This window comes from Dermacentor albipictus, chromosome 1 (genome assembly GCF_038994185.2).
Source record: "Dermacentor albipictus isolate Rhodes 1998 colony chromosome 1, USDA_Dalb.pri_finalv2, whole genome shotgun sequence".
Classification (NCBI taxonomy): domain Eukaryota; kingdom Metazoa; phylum Arthropoda; class Arachnida; order Ixodida; family Ixodidae; genus Dermacentor; species Dermacentor albipictus.
In genome coordinates, this window is record NC_091821.1 from 290,266,848 (window position 1) to 290,291,145 (window position 24,298).

Here is a 24,298-nt window from a genome sequence, read left to right on the forward strand (position 1 = left end):
AGTCGCTGACGGTGTGTTTTTTACGTGTGATATGCCGCCGCTTCTCAGTCAGCAGCCTTTGGACGCGAACTACCACCTGGATCTCACGGGGTGTGAGCGCGTGCGGTATGCGGAAAAAGTACGCATGTGTGACATCGACCCCTTCACGCTGCGACCGGGAACGGACACGGCTAGTGATGTCGGCATATTCCCAGAGATTTGTTATGGTGACATCGTCAATTACCTTGTTTTCTCTGCAAACTTTCTGACCCTTGAGGAGATGAAGGCGTTTAAGTCGACCGAAGCGCATAATTATTTTACTAGCGGCTGGGTGAAGGGTCTGTCTGCAAAGCAGCTGCAAGGTGAAAAGGTGCTTCTGCTTGGAGAGGTAAGTAGCAAAGTTTCGTAAGCTGTTTTTTAACGAGAGAAAAGGATAAATAACGTTCATTCATTCTGCAAGTCTTTAAGTGTGAGGATTCACGTAAACAAAAGAATTATTTACAAACTCAAGCTAGACTCGGTTTCTTCACATGTACCTTGGCGATTTCAGATGACGCCTCGTTTCTTTTTTTGTTTTTTTTACGCGCATATGATAGGAACTTTTGATGCTTTGTTCAGATTGGAAGCCAAACGAGTTAATGAACGAATAATAAAGTCACGCGGGAAGAAATTGATATTGATCGCCCCCATCCAATCTAAGTACCGGCTACTGCGTCACGCGATTTTTTATGGCCTGCCTTAACTGATTCGGCTTGTTGCTGTTGCCGGTGCTTAGTGCGCGACAAGTTCAACAGTGACGCAAGTTCGTGCAGAGATGTGCCCAACGTTAATTTGTACCCTGATATTTCCTTCCCAGGTGAACCATTCACAAAGGATGCGAGACCAGCCGCTACATGTATGGATATTATGCAAAAAAAGTGGGGTTGTGCTCACAGCCCACTGCACCTGTATGGCCGGATTAGGAGAGGCATGCTCTCATGTCGGAGCCTGCTTGTATGCCACTGAGACTGGCGTGAGAATGAAGAATGCTATCAGCTGCACCTCAAACAACAACATCTGGCTTCCTGCATACGTGGAGAAAGTACAGTTCAGGAGGCTCAAAGATATAGATTTCACTTCGTCCAGAATGAAAAAGCGAAAGCTGGATGATGAAAACAGCAGCACAACAGAGGTTGAACCGAAGAAACGCTTGGACATCCCACCGCCCACAGAAGAGGAACTTGGAGGCCTTTATAGAGCTTTCAAAACCACCAACGTTGTACCCGCGCTATTTTCAGTGCTGCCAGAATATTGCGAGAGCTTCCAGGAGCCCGTACGATCCCAGCCTGCTCACTTAAGAAAGTTGTACAGCGAGCAGAACTTGGCTGATGATCTTGACATGCTTCTGAAGAAGGCGAAGAACTTTCTGTCTGAATTTTCACTCGGAGAGGGCACGATAAAGTCAGTTGAGGCTGCCACAAGACAGCAGAGCAACTCATCGGACTGGTTTCTTTATCGGGCTGGCAGAGTAACAGCTTCGGTAATGAAGAGGGTTTGTCACACAAATATCGAAAGCCCCAGCATATCACTGTTGAAGTCGGTATGCTACCCTGAAAAAAATTCCGTCAGAGTCCCTGCCGTCATGTGGGGTTTGGACCATGAACAAGATGCTTTGCGAGCTTACACAGATAAGGAAGCCACCAAACATCATGACTTCCAGTGCCGCGGGTCTGGTTTGCACCTCAGCACTGCTTACCCTTTTATCGGTGCGTCACCAGATGCCATCGTCTCGTGCAGCTGCTGTGGGAAAGGTGTCGTGGAGTTAAAGTGCCCTTTTTTGCTGAAAGGTGCCGAGGAGATCACCACTCAGAATTCATGCTTGCGTGATACTGGTGGAACATTTAAGCTGAAGACAGATCACGCTTACTATTATCAAATCCAGACCCAGATGACTGTGTGCCAGGTTCAATTCTGCGACTTTGTGGTGTGGGGACCAAATGTGTTACACATTGAAAGAGTAAGACGTGACGAACAGTTTTGCATCAAGATATTTGCTCAGGCAAAGCAGTTTTTCGAGAGGGTAATTTTACCCGAGCTATTTAGTCGCTACTACACGAGGCAGCAAAGCAATCTTGAAGACAAGCTGTCCGACGATGTCGAATACTGTTTCTGCCGTGGACCAGACACTGGAAAAATGGTTGCTTGTGACAGTGCATCATGCCAGTACAAGTGGTTCCACTTCTCCTGTCTTGGACTCAAGCAAAAGCCAAGAGCAAAGAAGTGGTTTTGTCCTCAATGTAAAGACAAGACGGATTAGTGTGTTTTCTTTTTTTTTTAAAGCACACTTCAGGCTTCAACCCACGTTGCCAATCTGAGCCTGCCAGTGTGAAGAAAGTTGGTTCAAGGACCATGGAACATATGTCATGTCAGGAATAAGCAGAGCTTTCAGGATTTCTAAAAAGATACACTTTATTCTTCAACCCTTCTAGGTCATGGTGTTTCGTATGTAAACACTCCACACATTACCAGCATCAGTGAGAGCCATAAACACATGCAACTGGTAATCACCAGAATACAAATACGTATTCAAGATTCAACTTGTAAAAACATTTTAATTGGTTTTCATCCACCACACTCACTAAATTGAAATGTTCGCATCTTAAAATTTTGCATTATGCACAGTGATGCAGATTAGTACCTGCAGAAGGTGTATAACCAATACAGGGCACAAAGCATGGTACATGTAAGGCACAGAGAGACAAAATATTTAAAAAAGGAACAATGTGAATCTTGCAACTTTACTGTCTCGGGTTAACCATTTCATCTTTGCCATGGGAAGAGTGCAATTTTACAGAGGAACAATGCAATTTTAAGAACAACCACAGTGAAACAATGTTCTGCATAACTCTGGAGCTATTTTAATGGCTAGCACAACACACTTATTCGAATCCACTCTTTAAGGCAACATATTCAAGTAAAGAAAAGTTTCTCAGAGGGATTCGGACCCGTAACTTTCATCATCTTTGCGCAACCGAGAGACAGACCTAGTCACCGTTACACTCTCTTAGTGATGCAACTATTGAAGGGCATAGATTGGAAAGGGCGCAACAAACCGTAACAATCTTGTCAAGAGGTGTCAAATTGTCTCCAGGTCTGCCAACAACATAGTCAATGGGCAGCGTGGCCTTCAGGATAACATACTTATTTCTGATTAGCCCGATCACCCTCTCAACGTGTATCCTTACATTTGCTAGTTTCCTAGTGCTCAGAACGTCTGCTGCGGAAAGTTGCTTCTTCCCCTTAGTGTACGCTGGTACATGAAGTTTAGCGCAGTAAAACCCAACACTTTCAGACACATTGAACCCTCGGTCTGCAAGCACTACGTCACCTGGAAGTAAGTTGTCTAAAAGACCACAGTGCTCAGTTATGTGCCTGTCGCTAGTGCGTCCTCCCCAGCCTTCAGAAATGAAGTTGACAATACCTTGTGGTGCAATGCCAATTAAATATTTTGCCGTGTTACTACCTTTGTACTGGGACCATGTTTCACTTCTGGGCAGAAACGAAGATGGTCTCTCTATCTTTATCTCAAAACAGTCAATTATGACTGCAACATTTTTTCCAAAAGAATCGTAAAATGCTTGTGGCATTGTGCGTTGCAGAGCACTGCGTTGTGGCCACACAATTTGAGACTTTAGACGGCAGTACGCAGCATGCAGCCATTTGTCAAATATGCGTGACACTGTGGCATCTGACACATTAAACCTGAAAGCGAGGTCAGTAATCTGCAAATTTAGCTTCAACTTCATGATGAAGAGCAGGAATTCCTGGAACTTTGGCAAACTGTTTTTCGCATTGTGTGACACAAATCTCTCGATGACACCAAACAGTGCATAAAGGATTGTGAAATTTGCCATGCCAGTGTAATATGCAACCTTTCTGTCGCTACATTTGAGGGCGTCTTCTGTCAGTTCCAGAAGCTTGTTTTCATTCCTTGCAGCGTAGAGACGCTCATTGAGTGACACACACTCCTTCTCCAATGCTTCGAGGTCGCCCATTGTCATGTCCGTCTGGACTACAATCCCTGCAACATACAAAATTCATTTTATTATGCAGTTCATCATGTGCTGCAAACAAAAATGAACACGGAGTGTGAATGGGGGAGGGGGAGTTGCAGGAGGGCACACGATATGGGCTGGCAAAAAAAAAACACACACACACAGGAGAGTAACATCTGGGCTACCCCACTTTACTGAAAAAAAAAGCGTCAAAAGCGTCAGCCCCCCCCCCCCTCTCTATCATTTTTTGTCTCTGCTCCAAACGCGCAACAAAGACGCTCACCTTTTTCACCGTCTTCTACGCCGACTTCGTCGTCCGTACGCGGCGCGGGCAACTGAGAAGCGGTAAGGTCGTCCGGGTTCGTCGCCTCCGCTGCATGCCGTGCTTGGGCTGCACGCGCCTGGTTCCTCCGTTTTGCCGCGCGAGCGTGGCGTCCGGGATCTCCACGTTTTGCGCTGTAGCCGAGCAAAAGCGTAGGGGCCCAGTCCGGGTCCGCCTCCTGCCACAGTTTTGATGGTCTGCCTACGACAACAACAAAAATTTTCGTTAAAAAATCAGCCATTCCTCTGTGCTTGTATGTACACCCTGCAGCTAAAGTAGCATTGTGCATATGCGGCGGGCTTACCTTTTACGAAGTGCGCGTCACAAACACGTATGCCGGTCCTTTCAGTGTTGAGGTCGGCGCGTTTTATCCGAGCCAGCCACAGACCCCGTCGCTTCGCGGATAACTCTCTCGTACGGTCACCTTGATGTCCGATGATCTTTGGAAGACGAAAACAGTTTGTATTCGTTGATTTCGCCCAACAAGTGCGGTTGGAGCATCCAACAACTGCGCAGATAACCATTGCGACGCATCGACGAACTACCGCACACGCATCAACCGCATCAACTGCGCTGCGACTGCACCAGCATGGCGGAATAGTATCCCAGGGTTCCTAGCCGTGACGTCAATGCAAGCCATGTATAAGGTGCACGAAGTCCCTAATTGTGAATCGCGGTTCGAAGTGCAACTCACAGACGGCGCAAGATGCATCCAGTGTCTTATCTGCACGGTGGAAGTTCCTCTCCCATTCCTTTCGCTGTTCTTCATCGAGTGGAACGGTGAAAAAAGACGCCTTTAGTGCATCTTTCACGCGACTGTAGCTAGTTCTGCAACCGGGTGCAAAGTAGTAATTTTGACAGCGGCTTGCCAAACTCACTCACAGTGCACATTGAGTGAAGCATCGAGCACAGAGCAAGCACAGAGGGTACTGCTGAAAACGCCGGCTGGACTTGCAGTCGACACGATCCAACAGAGCACACGAATCGAGGGGAAGTTTTCGGGAGAAGCAGGCGGCAGCGCCAGAGCAGTCGACGCTGAGTGCGCCACGGCGACGCGGCGCAGGGATGAGGCAGTACTGCCCCTATACACTGTAACATATACCGTCATTCACATGACGGCACAGCGACCCTTAAGTGCAGTGTACTCGAATAGGGGCAGTGTGTTCAGGAAGCGCTCGCCGCTGAGGCGCTTCATGTAGATGGCATGCGATCGCGCTCGCAGGCTGCATGTTGATATTGTGATAATCATTTCTGTCGCAGTCAAATAGACGTGCAAATGCTCGGCGGATGTTAAAATGCATCCCCGAAACTCAGCTCATATAATAGATGAATTATATGTGCACTCCTAGCGCATCTCAACGCCCATTAGACGGATTTTTTAACCTGACAGCAAAGGTTTGGCGGACACCGAAGTATAGTGGCGTAAAGCCATTAAATTTGTTTTCAGCCACGCTGCCACGTAACCAGAAATTATTCGGACGGAAAACTCAGCTGGAAATAACGCCGTAGTAAAGGAGATCGAATTGATTATAACCAACTCACATTCCAGGCGCCCACATTTTCTTTTGCGGTTCGCATTCATAAAAAAGCGGCCGCGGCATCCGCGACCCAACGTCAAGCGCTTATATGGTTCATCAGCCGCTGTTGTAGAAGAGAAGGCAAAACAATATGCATGTACAGGCTCGTCCACTCTTAGGGTGAACACGGCTCACCGTGGCCGCGCTCCGCGGGGCGCCAGTGCGTCCGGAGCGGCGGCGCATCGAAGCGAAGCGGCGCAGGCGCGCACGGACCTCGGGGAGGCGCTTCGCGTCGTCTGCTACAGCGGTGGAGCGCGTCGCTCTGGCTTTGCTGTAAAGTACGCTTCGCTAGACCCAGGTGACTGAGCGACCGAGGCGGCGTGGCGGGAAGGCGCACTTCACTTACTGGAGCATTTTCCAGCTAGTTCGGTCTACAGCTTGTGAACAGCCTGCTTAATCAATATACATTAACAGAAACAAGCTTATCGCCACATAAATCACTTCGCATGTTTTTAATAAGCGATGAGGGTAAAATTACATGTCATTTCTTCGCGATCTTTATTAGGCTGGTGCCATTTCATTTTACTCTCACAGCACTTGGTGTAGTGCATACCCAGAAACCTATTAGGCGCGCTCTTCTTCGTTGGAGTCATCATGTGATGAGCCTAGCACGCCATTTCGCGCATGTCTTGATGCTAGAACGAATTTGCTTAATTGACCTAAAAAAGCGACCGAAACCCGCAATAAATTCCACAGAAAGGTAGAGAACGATTGTTCAATCATGCATCATCATGTTTGCCATCGATTTTACCGTTAGGGAGGGCAATAATATTACTTCGACAGCAACTAAGAAGTGGCATCCACTACTTCGCGACTTTCTTATTGACGCGTTAATGTCGCTGGTAGGGGTGCATGGAGCGCTTTACGCGATGTTGGAAAGGGCTCTCCCCTGCATAGCAATTGATTTGGTGGCAGTTTTACTCCCCCTTTTCATCTTTCTACATCATATTTTTGTTGTCACAGATTGGTTGAAATCGCCGAAGCGGTGCCGGTCCTTTGACGGCTACCTGAGGTGAGAAGTCGCATTCTTATTTAGAGGAATCGTCGGTCAGTTATTTGATTACATTGATTAGGTGGAGTGAAACATGTGGCGCCGTCGTTTATTTGGTTGTTTGTTTTTTTCTCCTTGGAGTCGATGCACGCCGCATGCGAATGCCCTTTCTGTCCGTTTTGAATAGGTAATTGAATGGATGGATGAATGGATGCAAAACTTTAATAAGGTCCTGAGGTACGCGACTCAGCGCGCTGCGGGCCGCTCCCACGTTGGGACAGTCAGGCCTTGCCCGACCGCGTAATTGAAGTGGAAAATCTATAATCTACATGTCTGTTTTCAAGCTTAAGTTACGTGTTGCCGGGTAATTAAGTCGTTACTCGCTTGTATTTCATTTCAGTACTTCCTCGGAATAGGTCGTATGTATATTCTCACTAGCATATAATTGTGCGGTATGCGTCCCGAAGCGGCACATGGCCTCTGCGTTACGCCATATAGGGGGGCATCGGATAAATTTGGAGAAAAGGAGGAATTGATTTCTCTTTTTTTAGGGGTTAGGGGGGTGGCGAGGCTGAGTGGGTAAAACCCAAATATGAATACGGCACAGGAACCCTTGCCTTGAACAAGCGATGCTGTTGCCGTCGTGGGGAAGTGGCCGGTCCGTGTGCTGGACGAACGTGGCCACGATAATTAAACCGGCGGTCATGAGGCCGGCCCGGTGTCGTCTGCCGACAGCATGCCGGTGGTCGGCCAACGGGCTCGACATTTGTAAAAGCCAAGCCCGGCCCAAGCCAGATTGCTATGTTCGGGCCAGTCTACTTTTTAACTGACCATGGGCGTCAGCCGGATCTACCGCCGAGCCCCCCCCCCCCCTTTTTTTGTTTTGCTTAGGTCATGCTACCCAATCTTAGCTTAATATGAAGATGCGGGGCAGCCAACGGCTGCTCAACTGGATGACTGGCCGCTCACGAGTTAAATATTCTGGGATGACTCGTCAAATCGAAAGACACCAGAGATGTTTTCATTAAACGCATTAAATGCATGATGAATTGCATTTTGTTCGGTTGTTGGTTGTCATGGCACTTCGGCGACAAAAACTCTGTAACAGTGCAGGATAATTTCATTTCCTCGGTGCACTTTCGGAGACTAGCCATGTCGCGGGTACCGGAAAAAGAAAGACGACGCATTGTAGATCTGTGCCTACAAAACTATTCTCAATGCGTTATATTGTAGATGACAAAAAGGCCACAGAAAATTGTGAATCGAATAGTCCAGGCTTACAAGAAGGATGGAAGAATTGCGGATGCTCCCCGTAAAGCCCGGCAAAGAGCAACCACTGAAGCTGAATACATGACCATTGTTGCGGCGGCTGCTGCAAACCCGACCTTTATCGCTCGGGAAATTAAGAACAGCCTCTGGCTGGGTGACGTCTCTGACACGACTATCAAGCGTCGCCTCTACGCCGCAGCCTAATAAAGATCGCGAAGAAATGAGATGTAATTTTACCCTCATCACTTATTAAAAACATGCTAAGTGATTTATGTGGCGATAAGCTTGTTTCTGTTAATGTATATTGATTAAGCAGGCTGTTCACAAGCTGTAGACCGAACTAGCTGGAAAATGCTCCAGTAAAAGAAACAAAAGAAAAAAGAAAATGCTCCTTAAAGAAGCAAAACAAAGCCAGCCATACATCACATCGTTAGCACAGCTAACTAGAAACAGAACAGAATACAGCACACGGTCACCTGAACACTGGTATGTGCCGCACCCTCGCACTAACTATTCTCTTCAAATGTTGTACCACCGCTTACCACGCCTATTAAACACGCTTAAATGTAATAACATAGATGTCACCTCCTGTCCTGTATCGCATTTATATGAGCATTTCAGTGACATTTTGAAGACGATTTAATGGGTTGTTTGTGACTGTTTTCTGAAGTAGACTGTCGTCACACATCTCAATTTGATATTAGCCTTTGTCAAATCATGTCTTATTCTTTCCTAAAATGATTACCTTGTTCTATTGCTGCTTCTTTTGTACAATACTGTACACTGTGGATTCGCGTAGTTTTCATGATTTGTAACGTTTTTTTTTTTTCATTGCACTTCTGTTTGCTGGCATACTGTCTAAGCCAAGTTGTCATTGTCTTTTTTTTTTCGCTTATGTATTGTTTTGTCGGTTCTAAATCAGTGCCTGTGCCTTCTGCTGCTGCCCTCAGACCGGGTTTAAGGCCCGTCAAGTTGCTGCGAGCAACTTTTTCCTTAAATCCCCCATAAATTGTACGTTTATGGAAATAAAGGCATTTGTTGTTGTTGTGTGGCTGGAAACGAGTGCGCCAACAGCCTTCTTAAGTGAAGTGCGCCTTCCCGCCGCGCCGCCTTGGTCGCTCAGTCACCTGGGTCTAGCGAAGCGTACTTTACAGCAAAGCCAGAGCGGCGCGCTCCAGCGCTGTAGCAGACGACGCGAAGCGCCTCCCCGAGGTCCGTGGGCGCCTGCGCCGCTTCGCTTCGATGCGCCGCCGCTCCGGACGCACTGGCGCCCCGCGGAGCGCGGCCACGGTGAGCCGTGTTCACCCTAAGAGTGGACGAGCCTGTACATAGCCCAAAGCCAAAGAGCTTACCTGCTTGGCATTTACCTTCTTTCGCGATAAACATTTGTCCCTCGTTCTTTCATTCTGTTTCGCGAACCCCCCGCAACTACATTTGCACAGTTTATTTATGAATTTTTTTTTATTTACATCATGAAGTGCTCTCGAACGTCAGGCTCATGTGCGAGTATGAGACTCACCGACATCCTACAATTCTATGAAAGGAATAAAACAAGCAGGAAAGACGCCAAGTAAAAGGGATCTCTGCAAAACTACACACAGTATGCCAAAACACAGAAAAACAGTGCGAGTACATTCCATCCCAAACAGTGGAGACCTACTGCTGAATTAATATGCGCAAATGAATTCCTTAATTCATTTCTTACCCGCCGTGGTTGCTCAGTGGCTATGGTGTTAGGCTGCTGAGCACAAGGTCGCGGGATCGAATCCCGGCCACGGCGGCCGCATTTCGATGGGGGCGAAATGCGAAAACACCCGTGTACTTAGATTTAGGTGCACGTTAAAGAACCCCAGGCCGTCGAAATTTCCGGAGTCCTCCACTACGGCGTGCCTCATAATCAGAAAGTGGTTTTGGCACGTAAAACCCCATAATTTTTTTTTCATTTCTTAATTATATTAACAAAATTAGCTTTTTGAATGCACCAGAAGAAGTTGTACATTTTTGTTGAGTTTTTGTTTGTTGAGTTGAGCTTTTTGTTGCACCAGCCAAATTTAACGTGCAATTTCTTTCTTCATCGTGCTTCTCTTCACTGATTGAGACCTTTAACATAAAAGCGCAGCCTTGCTAGGACATAAAAACGCACAACTGCAGATGTGAAATCATCAGCATGTAATTTGCAGTCTGTGGGATAGCCAATTAAATATAAAGCTTTCACTAGAATCATGACATCAACTATGATGTCGCTGCAAAGCTCCTATTTGCCGAAGAAGGTTGCAGATACATTCCCTCAAGTTACTTAAGTGCTTCAAAAAGCAACTTGGAGGGATACAGCAATTCTGCCCTGTCACAAATTTGTGAATTTTGGGACTATGCTACTGGCACTAGAGTTCTGCAAAAGAAGAGCGCGGCAGTCCTCACATTTGTTGCGAGTAAAAAATTTTGGCGTGGCATACCCTGCCATATATAATTGATGAGGCGGTCATCGCTCCTTTTCTCCACATAAGCCCGGTGCTCTGCCGGAGTACTGTTTAGCCCTGCTTTACCAGCGTTCGATTCCCAGCTTCAACTAACTCATCAATTCACGCAACGTCCCCTTCCTTGTCAGAATCATCAGGTGAGTGAAGCAGCGATACCAAATCTTTACTGACCACTGCGTTCCCTGTTTGGATTGCCTTCACCAAGTTATAAAAAGACAGGCAATTCGCGACAATAAAAAATTGAGACGGCGTTGGGTGATCGTTGAATCCGCACGACTACCTCACGAGAATTTCTACAACTTATATTGGCTTAGTCTAGATGTCAATAGGTATTTAAAACCCGCTCCTTCCAAGTATTCTAACAGAGCCAAAGTGCTGCACAATGCCACACAGAGCCCATCTGCCGTCGACTGGCTCAAGAAGCCGCAAAGTTCTTTTAGATTGGAAAGCATATTTAGCGCCAGCAAACAAGCACAGAAGGGGAACGACACCACAATGCGCTAACTTCAACAACTTGATTTTCAGGAAACACCCACCTATTTAGCCCAGGCACAGTTAAATAGGCGGATATTTTCTGAAAATCAAGTTGAAGTTAGCGCATTGTGGTGTCTCCCTTCTGTGCTTGTTCGCTGGCGCTAAATATGCTTTCCAGGTCAGTTTACCAACACGCCCAACAAATGGCAATTATTTTGCATGTGACTCCCAACGAGACAGAAACTCGAGAAATTCTTTAAGAGTCCTTCAGAGCAAGGAGAAGACCCTAAGAAGCCCGCTCCTACAAGACCAGCAATGGGCCGTCCAGCAGGCTCGCGCAGCGGCCGCCAGGTATTCCCTGTCGGTCCCTGCGTGGGAGACGCCCACTGCGCGCTGACGTGCGTCCTGTGGGACTTTTATTAAAGTTTTTCCAATCCAAATCCTTCAGAGCAAGCGCGCTTCAACCGGCCGCAACACACGGAGAACGCGTCCGTACAGCCCGTGCGACTGCAGCGCCGCCGTATACATCCGGGACCTGTGTACGCTCCCGGCTTCAAAGCAGTGCTTGGCGCGCCCCGCCGTCTGAAAACACTGCCCCTATTCTAGTACACTGTACCTTAAGAAACTCCCATAGACGGTGGCGCCAGATTTTCCTCTAGATGTTATAGTGAGAAACTCTATGGGGCCAGCTTTTCCTCTAGAGTTGATTATGCTAACTCTATGGCTGGGGCGGAGCATGCTTTGCAGCAGTAAGGCGCGCGACGACGAAAAATACTGTGGCGGCGGTGGGATCGAAATAGATTTGCCGCATCAAGGTCGCGCCGTTGAAAACTGCTGGCCATACCAGACGAGCACATCACAAATGGATTTCTCCACTCATTCTGCGCATGCGCGAGGAGCAGTGGTCGCGAGAGAGAAATGTGGGGACTTTCGGTCCTTGAGATTTCTCTTCGCCTAGGTTGGTTTACGGAGAAGAAAGTTGTTAGTTCCGTTCGTCCTTAGCCGAGCTGGCAACACAATCTACAGTATGTGTGGGCGGCAAGGCGAAGAAGCCGTGTCCAAGGTGAGTTTGTTGCTATTTTAACTCACAGCGTTAAGGAGCTCGTGTCGCAGAAAAGCCGGTGTCGTCGGTGTCGGCGGCGTTGGCCGTGAGCGAAAAATCCAGGAAGCCAATTCTTAAATAAAAACAACTTGCAAGACGGCTGTGTGGGAATCGAAACAGGGTCTCCGGAGTGTGAGGCAGAGACGCTACTACTCAGCCATGAGTTCGATAGTTCGAAGAGGGAGAAAAACGGCTCTAGTGAATGTGGTGTCGTCTTACAAACGTGCCGTAGAAAGCTATACTGCTGTGTATATCGGTAATTATGAGCATGTAAAGAGAACCTCTCGCCATCCAAGCGGGTCCGCAAAGCTCTCCACGAGACCTGGTCCACTCCCGGTGACATTGCTGTACCAGGGCTCACCTCCACGGGATTACCACCGCTGGAGCCGGAGTCGTTCATCCTACCGGAGACACCCGTGCGTAGCTGCTTGTTCTCAGTGCAAACTGCTTGATGAAAGCCTGATAGAAAGCTAGCAGTATTGTTTAGGAGGAACTTCAGTATACACTTGTGCAAAGATTACGGAGAGAGAACTTGTTGAAGGGTTGAAATCTGGGCCAGTTGGTACGTACTTGAAGGAAAAAACCAGTCAAAAAACACAAAGGACAAAAGGCATGCATGGCATAGTTTACGGCATGTGCTGCAGGGGTTGTCTATAAGTTCCCTCTCACATGCGAGAGATTTTACATAGGCCAAGCCGGTCGATGTATTAATGACCGCCTGCGTGAGCACCACTCCTCCCTGGGGTCAGACAACGGTGCAAACTTGCCTCGCCATAGCAATGAATGTGGTTGTTATCCTTTGTTCAGCTATGTAACGATTCTTGGTAGGGGCAAGGGCAAAGAAGAGCGAGAAGTCCTGGAAGCGTACCGTACTACATCAGTTTATTAGGTGACAACTGCGTTAGTATGACCTCGGTGCGCTTACTTGAAAAAGAATTTGCATTTCTAGGTTGGTCACGATAGAAGCGATTCTTGTCTTTTCGTGATCTTTGATTAGCGATGATGCGGTTGTGCATGATCTGCTGGCCTTGCTGGGACTACACCGATTCTAATAAAGCTCAGTTGATAGTCCAGTCGTTGTGGTGTGAACCTCTCCTCTTGTCCTTTGTGTGTTTTTTTACTGGTTTTGTCCCTTCGAGAACTTGTTATAGGTAGTTAAACTGCTTGACCTTTCAAATGGGTGATTATTTTGACCAGAGGGGACTCCCCCTCCCCCCTTTTCTTCTTCGTTTTTTTTTCATTGTACACTTCCTCGAAAGCCTTTCTGTAGCTTCTACGATGAATTTGCTTCATGACTACCTCACTTAGCTCTTCACTATGCAATATATGTCTACTTGTACCACAAACAGTAGTTAGAAAATCCTTTATTTCACCGTGTTTCAAAATCAACAACAATTCTGCGAAGCAAGAATCTTCATAGAAGAAAATGTATTGCTTTCACTCTTTCACTGTCAGAGTCGACAAGTGACTTTCCTTTGCCTGTGATACTCCCATGCAAACTGTCAGTGGCAGATGCCACCGTTCCATATCTGCCAAAAGGTGCAAAAAGTGCATGTTTTTAAAACGCGATCTTTGAGCACTGTCCAAGTGTCACCATCTATGTGGTAGAAAGCAAAGACTGCAATAAGCGCACCCATTGAGCACTGATGAAATGGCTGCAATCCACCTTGCAGAACACATTTGAATATAGCTAATGATGCGTACATGACGTGGAACTTGTGTAATACCTCTTCCGAGAGTCTTTAAGGACAATAAACTGAACTGAACACGAACACTGAATCAATGCGGCCTTTGAGGTGCTGAAAAAGTGCTGACATCCATGCAGTGGGGAAAAACAAGAAAAAAGAAAAGTGAAATAACCACAGATTTCAAATGCTGGCACTGCACCCATCTATGTAGGGGAAGAAAAATTAAATAGATATGCTGACTTTGTCCAAAAAGCTTTAAAAACGGGATTATTGCCATTGACGAGTTGAGTTCGTCCAAGCAGTTAAGAGGTTAATGACAAATTTCAAAGCTATTTTTAAAAGTCCATCATGTCTTTTAGACTGGTTGATTGATTGATCGACTGCGGGGACGGTAGAGTATCTGTCTCCCGTGCAAGAGGACCGTGGTTCAAATCCCGGTGCCGCGCTATTCTCCACCGGAAAATACAAAAAAAACCATGTGTTGAGAAAATCGCACAAACAGGCCTGGAGTGCGGCCTGATCCCGGCGACCAGAACCGGTAACGCAATCTCTCACCAGAGCAGGATTGGCCACCCTGGTGCAGTACTTGGCCACAACCTCCCATATGAATACAACAATCAAACCCCGGCCCTCAGTCCCCAGCAGCCGCGAAGCAACTGACCACGGCGGCGGTCAGATCTGTGACGCTGCAGAGGGTGCTAAGAATACCTGGCTCCGGACAGGCCGCCATTGGAATCTGAACCTGGCAACGTTTAACGTTAGAACGTTATCTAGTGAGGCGAGTCTAGCAGTGTTATTGGAGGAATTAGAGGGTAGTAAATGGGATATAATAGCGCTCAGTGAGGTTATGAGGACAAAAGAAGAATATACAGTGCTAAAAAGCGGGCACGTACTGTGCTACCGGGGCTTAGCTGAGAGACGAGAACTAGGAGTCGGATTCCTGATTAATAAGGAAATAGCTGGTAACATACAGGAATTCTATAGCATTAACGAGAGGGTAGCAGGTCTTGTTGTGAAACTTAATAAGAGGTGCAAATTGAAGGTGGTACAGGTCTATGCCCCTACATGCAGTCATGATGACCAGGAAGTCGAAAGCTTTTATGAAGACGTGGAATTGGCGATGGGTAAAGTCAAAACAAAATACACTATACTGATGGGCGACTTCAATGCCAGGGTAGGCAAGAAGCAGGCTGGAGACAAGTCAGTGGGGTTATATGGCATAGGCTCTAGGAATAGCAGAGGAGAGTTATTAGTAGAGTTTGCAGAACAGAAGAATATGCGGATAATGAATACCTTTTTCCGCAAGCGGGTTAGTCGAAAGTGGACGTGGAGGAGCCCGAATGGTGAGACTAGAAATGAAAGCGACTTCATACTCTGCGCGAACCCTGGCATCATACAAGATGTAGACGTGCTCGGCAAGGTACGCTGCAGTGACCATAGGATGGTAAGAACTCGAATTAGCCTAGACTTGAGGAGGCAACGGAAGAAACTGGTACACAAGAAGCCAATCAATGAGTTAGCGGTAAGAGGAAAACTAGAGGAATTGCGCATCAAGCTACAGAACAGGTATTCGGCTTTAACTCAGGAAGAGGACCTTAGTGTTGAAGCAATGAACGACAATCTCATGGGCATCATTAAGGAGTGCGCAATAGAAGTCGGTGGTAAAGCCGTTAGACAGGAAACCAGTAAGCTATCGCAGGAGACAAAAGATCTGATCAAGAAACGCCAATGTATGAAAGCCTCTAACCCTACAGCTAGAATAGAACTGGCAGAACTTTCGAAGTTAATCAACAAGTGTAAGACAGCGGACATCAGGACCTATAATATGGATAGAATTGAACAGGCTCTCAGGAACGGAGGAAGCCTATAAACAGTGAAGAAGAAACTAGGAATAGGCAAGAATCAGATGTGTGCGTTGAGAGACAAAGCCGGCAGTATCGTTACTAATATGGATGAGATAGTTCAAGTGGCTGAGGAGTTCTACAGAGATTTATATAGTACCAGTGGCACCCACGACGATCGTGGAAGCTAAAATAGCCTAGAGGAATTCGAAATCCCGCAGGTAACGCCAGAAGAAGTAAAGAAAGCCTTAGGAGCTATGCAAAGGGGGAAGGCAGCTGGGGGGGATCAGGTAACAGCAGATTTGTTGAAGGATGGTGGTCAGATTGTTCTAAAGAAACTGGCCACCCAGTATACGCAATGCCTCATAACCTCGAGCGTACCGGAATCTTTGAAGAACGCTAACATAATCCTAATCCATAAGAAAGGGGACGCCAAAGACCGATCAGCTTACTGTCCATCGCCTACAAAGTATTTACTAAGGTAATCGCAAATAGAATCAGGAACACCTTAGACTTCTGTCAACCAAAGGACCAGGCAGGATTCCGTAAAGGCTACTCAACAATAGACCATATTCACACTATCAATCAGATGATAGAAAAATGTGCAGAATATAACCAACCCTCATATATAGCCTTCATTGATTACGAGAAAGCGTTTGATTCAGTCGAAACCTCAGCAGTCATGGAGGCATTACGGAATCAGGGTGTAGATGAGCCATATGTAAAAATACTGGAAGATATCTATAGCGGCTCGACAGCCACCGTAGTCCTCCACAAAGAAAGCAACAAAATCCCAATAAAGAATGGCGTCAGACAGGGAGATACGATCTCTCCAATGCTATTCACCGCATGTTTACAGGAGGTATTCAGAGACCTGGAGTGGGAAGAATGGGGGATAAAAGTTGATGGAGAATACCTTAGCAACTTGCGATTCGCTGATGATATTGCCTTGCTTAGTAACTCAGGAGACCAATTGCAATGCATGCTCACTGACCTGGAGAGGCAAAGCAGAAGGGTGGGTCTGAAGATTAATCTGCAGAAAACTAAAGTAATGTTTAACAGTCTAGGAAGAGAACAGCAGTTTACGATAGGTAGCGAGGCACTGGAAGTGGTAAGGGAATACATCTACTTAGGGCAGGTAGTGACCACGGATCCGGATCATGAGACTGAAATAACCAGAAGAATAAGAATGGGCTGGGGTGCGTTTGGCAGGCATTCTCAGATCATGAACAGCAGGTTGCCACTATCCCTCAAAAGGAAAGTGTATAACAGCTGTGTGTTACCATTACTCACATATGGGGCAGAAACCTGGAGGCTTACGAAAAGGGTTCTGCTGAAATTGAGGACGACGCAACGAGCTATGGAAAGAAGAATGATCGGTGTAACGTTAAGGGATAAGAAAAGAGCAGATTGGGTGAGGCAACAAACGCGGGTAAATGACATCTTAGTTGAAATAAAGAAAAAGAAATGGACATGGGCCGGACATGTAATGAGGAGGGGAGATAACCGATGGTCATTAAGGGTTACGGACTGGATTCCAAGGGAAGGGAAGCGTAGCAGGGGGCGGCAGAAAGTGAGGTGGGCGGATGACATTAAGACGTTTGCAGGGACAACATGGCCACAATTAGTACATGACCGGGGTAGTTGGAGAAGTATGGGAGAGGCCTTTGCCCTGCAGTGGGCGTAACTAGGCTGCTGCTGATGATGAAATTACAGAAGTCGCAGTTAAACGCGTAGCGAAGTACGTTTCCGCTACATTTCTTCTGCGCTTTCCTCACACGCAGAGTCATCTTGCGGCAAACACAGAAGACCCCCTTCTCTCAATGTACGGCGCTGCCCCGACAGGTGGCGCGCCACGCGCGCATTAGGTAAAGTCCCTTTAGCATTGGGGCGGTGCGGGGACCGGTGCGAGGCGCGTCGCGGCCCGCCTCCCTCTCCCCTGACGACGCTTCGCCTTGCTCCTTCACGGGTTGCAGAATCAAGCGTCCTTCGTTTCTTTAGATCACTATCTATCTATCTCGCTGCCCGTGCCGATCACGACGGTTGGCTTGCGTAGACCATTTCCCCCTCCGAGACACCGAGTTCTTTGGTTCATTCCGCTTGCTCAGGCGCACGTTCGACGCTCACCGCGTGATTGGTGGGTGCAAAGTCCGATGCGGGGCGCCTCGTAAGTGATCGCTGCGCCGAAGCGCCATGGTAGCGCATCGTCTTACACCCCTTGGCGGGTCTACGGGAACGCTGTCGTGTTCCACTCTTGAAGGCGAAGCTTAAGCGTCTTCCAATTTTTGTTCCCACGGTAGCATATTAATTTTTTATAGTCGCAGGGGGATACGTTTGGAAGTGAGGTGTCTTATCGGATGACTTTAGTGGCAAAGCATTGCATTGGGCCGATGCGTTGTTCATTAGTGTCGTTGTGCAAGGTCGGCATACCGCACACTTCAGGAGATTCGCGGGAACGGAAATAGTTTATGCATTCGACTGCCGTGCCGGCGCGAGTTTGTTGCTTTTTTGGTTGTTGTTTTTTGCGGCGGTTTCATATTAAATTCTGATAGTCGCAGGGGGATACGTTTGGACGGGAGGCGTTTTCTCGGTTGACTTTAATGGCAAAACATTACGTCTTGCTGATGCATTGTTTATTAGTGTCGTTGAGCATACCACACAGCACAGGGGAATCACGGGAGCGGAAACAGTTTGTGAATTCAACTGCCGTGCCGATGAATTAGTTCTTAATGTAACTGAGCATACAACACATTTAGAGATTCGTGGGAATGGAGCATTTTGTATTCTGTATGTTAAAGTACTAAAACTTGCGTCGCCATGCAATCTGAGTCTTAGATCGTTGTGGAAGCTGTACAGCCACACTGGCAAAACACTACGTCCTGCGGATGAATACGGAACAAATGTATACTAAAGAAAAATGGTCATCATGCAATTTCATAGCAGTAGACCCTTCGAAAGCTGTACAGTAACACTGATATTGGCTGCGTTGAGCAGTTTCGCAGCGATTCTGAGGTGCTTGTGCGCAAGGGTAATTAATGAAGGAGCGCGTATTACTAATCCCGGCTGTTAGGATGTCTAGCTCATATACGGGGCGTTCTATGTGGGCGAAACAAGGGCTCAGATCGCTACAACCGCGTGCGAAATAGCTCTGAAGGCGATGCCAGTACATTTTTTCGGCGTCTCCGTGCTTGTACTGCGACAGGAGACGTGATGGCAGGTGCGCAGGTATATCACACTATATCCTCTGACAGTGGCCGCTTTCTACTCTTGGTATACTTCGCCGCAATACACTGCGCATGCTTGATTGTGTGACATTGTTGCCTTACGGCAAAGCTGCCTTTAGGCAAACGGAATTGTGCAACGCTCGAGCCGTCTTGTCCGTCACTGCGGATAGAAAACGCATACACGTTCAAGCTATTTGAGCTGCATCATTTTGTCGATGTTTATCCCTCTTTACTAAATGAAGAGGATAACGTACGCCTGTGTGGGGGATTTAAAAGATTGGTAGAAAGCCCAGTAACCTATGTGCAGTAAGTCAAAAAACACTATTTATGCAGGTGTCCACGCACCTGTAAAAAAAAGAAAAAGAAAATGCAATTCAGTGATGACCCTCTGGAGGTGGATCCGCACCTATGTAAGCACAGCCGGCTCATTAGTCCCAAAGTAGGAGCTGAAGAACTTTTTAATGCTAATCATACGACATTGATAGCGATTGATAACGACATGATAGCGACATGATAGGTCAGCCAGTGACAAACGCATTGCACTAAACAGTGAGACTTCGCCTTAATCCGCAATGCTTATGTGGCAAGCAGGAGAGCAAAAGGTGAAAACAATGTTTTCATACAAGGCAAGCCATCCATGTAGTGGAATTGCGTTTATCGTTGGTGTAATGTTGACGCATTTACTTTCTGAAGTCCAACCTTTACTGCAACTTAGTTTCCAATGGTGCAGGTGTTTCTATTGGAAGCATCCAAACTATGATCTATCAAATCAGAATGCCTTCTTGTAGTTTGAGAAATTTTCATCCGGTCTTAAGTCTTTTCTGAATCTAGAAGAGCTGGCTGATTGCACAAACCACGTAGCCAATATCAGTGTTACTGTACAGCTTTCACAAGGGTCTACTTCTATGAAATTGCATGTCGACCATTCTTCTTTAGCATACATTTGTTCCGTATCCATCTGCAGGGCATAGTGTTTTGCCAATGTGGCTGTTCAGCTCTCACAACGATCTACGGCTCATATTGCATGGCGACGCAAGTTTTTAGTACTTTCACACACAGAGTACAAAATGTTCCATTCCCACGAATCTCCAAGTGTGTTGTATGCTAAGTTACATTAAGAACTAATGCATCGGCACGGCAGTTGAATTCACAAACTGTTTCGGCTCCCGTGATTCCCTTGTACTGTGTGGTATGCTCAACGACACTAATGAACAATGTATCGGTGCGACGTAATCCTTTGCCATTAAAGTCATCCGAGAAAACGCCTCACGTCCAAACGTATCCCCCCTGCGACTATCAGAATATAATATGAAACCGCCGCAAAACACAACAACAAAAAAAGCAACAAACTCGCGCCGGCACGGCAGTCGAATTCATAAACTGTTTCCGTCCCCGCGAATCTCCTGAAGTGAGCGGTATGCTGACCTTGCTCAACGACACTAATGAACAATGCATCGGCACGATGTAATGCTTTGCCACTAAAGTCATATGAGAAGACACCTCACTTCCAAACGTATCCCCCTGCGACTATAAAAATTTAATATGCTACCGTCGCAACAAAAAAACAACAAACTTACCTTGGACACGGCTTCTTCGCCTTGCCGGCCACGCATTCTGTCGATTGTGTTGCCAGCTCGGCTAGGGACGAACTAAGCAAACTACTTTCTTCTCCGTAGTACTTAGTCGAAGAGAAATCTCGAGGACAGAAAGTCCCCACATTTCTCTCTCGCGACCACTGGTCCTCGCGCATGCGCAGAAAGAGCGGAGAAATCCATTTATGATGTGCTCGTGCCATACCAGGCCCCACACACTCTCAACTTCTAGCGATCACCACAGTGGGCGAAAAATCAACCGCGGCTCGTTTCAGCATAAGCGCGTAAGTGGAGCTACTGTAATTCGGTCGCATACTTTATTTTGTATTTGTTCTGCTAGGGGCGCTCAACGCGTGCCTCTATATTTGATCTGTAAGTGCACACATAATAACCATCAAACATAGTTAACGTGTAACCTTTGGCAAAAAAAAAACAGACAATTGTTTTTATTAAACTTACGTTATTAAAGTCTGTGCCTTATTACTTGAATAAAGGTTTTGAGACCTCACAGACGTGTGATAAGCAACAGCCCACTGGTATCGATTGCAGTCCGTGCGGTTGATCGATTCAAATTGTACGGCGGCTATATATGCGAACGGGGTGGTCGTTTCCTTCGTGGAGCATCACGCAGGTTCGTCGTAATTAGCCAACAATAATATCTCAGCCAGTTTATGCACCCGACATTCTATAGCCGCTACCAGGTGATCGTGTTTAAAGACGGCGAATTTTATCAGCTGCGGCGTTTCACTGGCGCAATGGCTACATACACGGCTTCCGTCGTCAGTGATCTGCCGCGTCTAGCCGCTTAAAAAAAATGTGCTAGCTAGCGTGAAGACTCGTCGCTGGAACCGAGCACAGTCTGCCTGGAAACTACCCAAGAAAGAGCATTAACCTTGCAGCTTGTGGGTGTGCGCACCGGTGAGTCAAGAAACACTGCTTCGCATTTTCAACTTTCAATTTCTTCGGGTGCAAACGGGTAAAACAGATTCCTGTAGTCAATTTTTTTTCCAATGTGGAAAATCATATTAAAGTTATTGCTCTTCAAAGGCAATTCAAACAAGGCTCTTGTTATTTTGCCACGTGGCTAAAATTCCTAATACGGAGTATAGCATAAAAAATAAATAGTTTTGGCTGCGTCTGCATGAATGATACACTGCGATAAATTCCCAGTAGATTAGTGCAAGTGTACTTCCGGTGATACAATTAGATTGATATCATTTGATACATAATAACATTGCTGTGTTTATTACCTAGTAGTTGGCAAAAAATTTAATCGAGGCTTCACTAAGCACAACCCGCACAAGGACACCATTGAAAGAAATGCACAATAAAAACAGTGTTATGTGTGTGTTTGTGTGCTTTTCTGTCATGGAGCGTTTTGTGCACTGTTCTTAGTCGTACGTGAATCACAAACTCACTCACACTTCCACCATAGTAATTGTGGCTTTCTTCTTTTGCCTCCAGCCTCCAAGATGGTGCTCATCTTTGATCACCACTTTGGACTCTATTGTCTCTGGACGTACAAGTCAACAGTGAATGTGTCGCCACAGATGCAGAATCCTTGCAAGGTATGTTTCTGAACACTTCAAATAGAACTGTGATTTGTTCATTTATTGGACAAGCTTTTGTTTCACCATTCTTGGCTTGCATGTTTGTCATGGCTTCATGATTTCTCTTTTCAGGAAGAAGGACAAAAGAGAGATTATTGGTTTACAAGCTGCCCATGTCAAGCCATAAGAAGCTCAACAGACACCATAATGACAACAGGTCCTCTTGAACTACGTGGCTCACCATGAAATGTTTGCAAATTTACCAGATAGAGGGCAGTGAGCCCCATCAGGAAAGGAACAGTCTTCAGTTTTGTATCGTAGTGAGCGGGAATGCGAAAATTTGACATACAAGCTTGCTTAATTTTAAGGGCATATTATGAGAATCGGAGAAGTAACAAGTTGAGTCCCAACTTGTTTCTTTTCTCGTCATGTAGCAAGCTCCTACTTGGTAATGCACAAATTCAGTCATCTGCTATTTGAAAATCAGATTGACGGGCATTACCAACAAGTATCACATGCTCCTTCATAACGTTAATTTGTTACATGAAACTGCAAAGAATTTTAAAGCCTTCAAAACCGCTCAGTGCAATTTTGAGGAAATGATGCTTCATGGTCACTGAAACTCTGGCAGCCACCCTTCACTTTATTATTCTCTTTTTTATTTAAAGTACGCTCAGGGCCGTATGCCATTGAAGAGGGGAGTGGTTACAAAGCAGTAGCATAAAACAAACAAGAACAGTGAGTTTTGGTAACACAATGATTCTCCTGATTATACAATGTTGGCTAATGTTTTGCAAAAAAAGTTTGTTATCGGTGATGGCTACGATACTTGAGGGAAGGTGGTTCCATCCCTGAGATGTACCGGGGATGAAAGACTGAAAGAAAGATTTTCTTTCTTGCTTTCTTTGATTCTTGCTACACAACGAATCAATCCCTGCGTTACTGCGATGATCGATGCAGTTTGAAATGTACTTGAGGCCACGGTATGATGTCGTGAAGTGTGGTATGGCGGAAAATTATATGAAATAGCGAAACATGGCGAATAGCTAGGGGAATAAGTGCTGGTTAGCTTCATTAAGGTTATACTCGCTGTAGTTATAATTAGAAAGAATGAAACGAGCAGAGTTTTGTACTAGTTCAAGTGAAGTAGTAAGACTAACGTGACTGGGATCCCACATTGCAGATGCATATTCAAGTTGTGAGCATATTAGCGTCTTGTAAAGGTGTAGTTTTAAAGTAGACAGCGCATTGGAAAAGTTGCACTGTAAGTACCCGAGCAGGTGAATAGCATTGTTAATGTTATACTCTATATTGGTCCAATTTATATTATTTGTAATATGTACACCCAGCCACAACATATTACGGACCATGAAATTTGAGAAAAAGCTGAATATCTCCTCAACCTCACAACGCAGCCTGGTACTTGCATTTCAGGCCTCGACTACAATATGCTAACAACATTGTCGTATACAGTTTTACTAGCAACTGCTACAAGCCGCCTTGGAATTAAACGTTTGCTGAGATCTCGTGGTTCGTAAACTTTTGTGGCCGGGTGTACACCAATATATTTATAGGGCATGATGAAATATAAGGGAACATTGTTACGATGGTAAGTGATAGGGTAAGAATTACAACTGGATATTGCATTTTTCATTTGCATAAAATCAGTAACTAGGCTAGCCCTGCACCGTAATAGATGGCTAGAACAGGCAACTTCACACAACTGTACTCCACACTTCTCAAGCATGACGAACCAATAAAATCAATTTTTCTTTCTCTTCAAACAGCAGATGACATACCTGAGGACAGTGTGTTCACAGAAAGTTTTGAAATATACTCGAAGTTTGGCTTAACATTCAGCCAATCAACAGTGGATGAGCAAGGGAAGGCTCAGCGTGAGAACTTATCTTCGTCACTACCCTCACAAATATGTTTGATTTTTGAAATTTTGGCTACAGGCTGAGGCTTCCCTTGCTCACCTCTGTTACTCAACTGACGTATTCATCTCCTTGTAACCTTTTTGCATTGTTTGAACAAGCAAACCGAGATGTTTTTTCAACATGAAACCGTAAATTGCATTTTACAAGGATCCGTGAGCAATATTTGGGCATGCTTATATATTTGTTTAAGGTTTGTTCGATTCAGGAACAGGTGCACGGCACCACAAACGAAAAGGTG

At 46.1% G+C, this 24,298-nt stretch overlaps 1 protein-coding gene across 1 annotated transcript; it reads right to left on the minus strand.

Moving 5' to 3' along the window:
- Positions 1–2,715: 2,715 nt before the first annotated feature.
- LOC139057193 (uncharacterized) lies at positions 2,716–20,579 on the minus strand. Its single transcript, XM_070534999.1, has 3 exons — positions 20,556–20,579; positions 4,297–4,536; positions 2,716–4,039 (listed from the first exon to the last, which is right to left on the minus strand). The coding sequence occupies exon 3, from the start codon at positions 4,017–4,019 to the stop codon at positions 3,003–3,005; it is 1,017 nt and encodes a 338-aa protein (XP_070391100.1). The 5' UTR covers positions 4,020–4,039; positions 4,297–4,536; positions 20,556–20,579; the 3' UTR covers positions 2,716–3,002.
- Between the last annotated feature and the right edge of the window lie 3,719 nt (positions 20,580–24,298).

Bases quoted from the DNA above. Each gene is read 5' to 3' on its own strand.
- LOC139057193 (XM_070534999.1), bottom strand. From the start codon at position 4,019: ATGACAATGGGCGACCTCGAAGCATTGGAGAAGGAGTGTGTGTCACTC.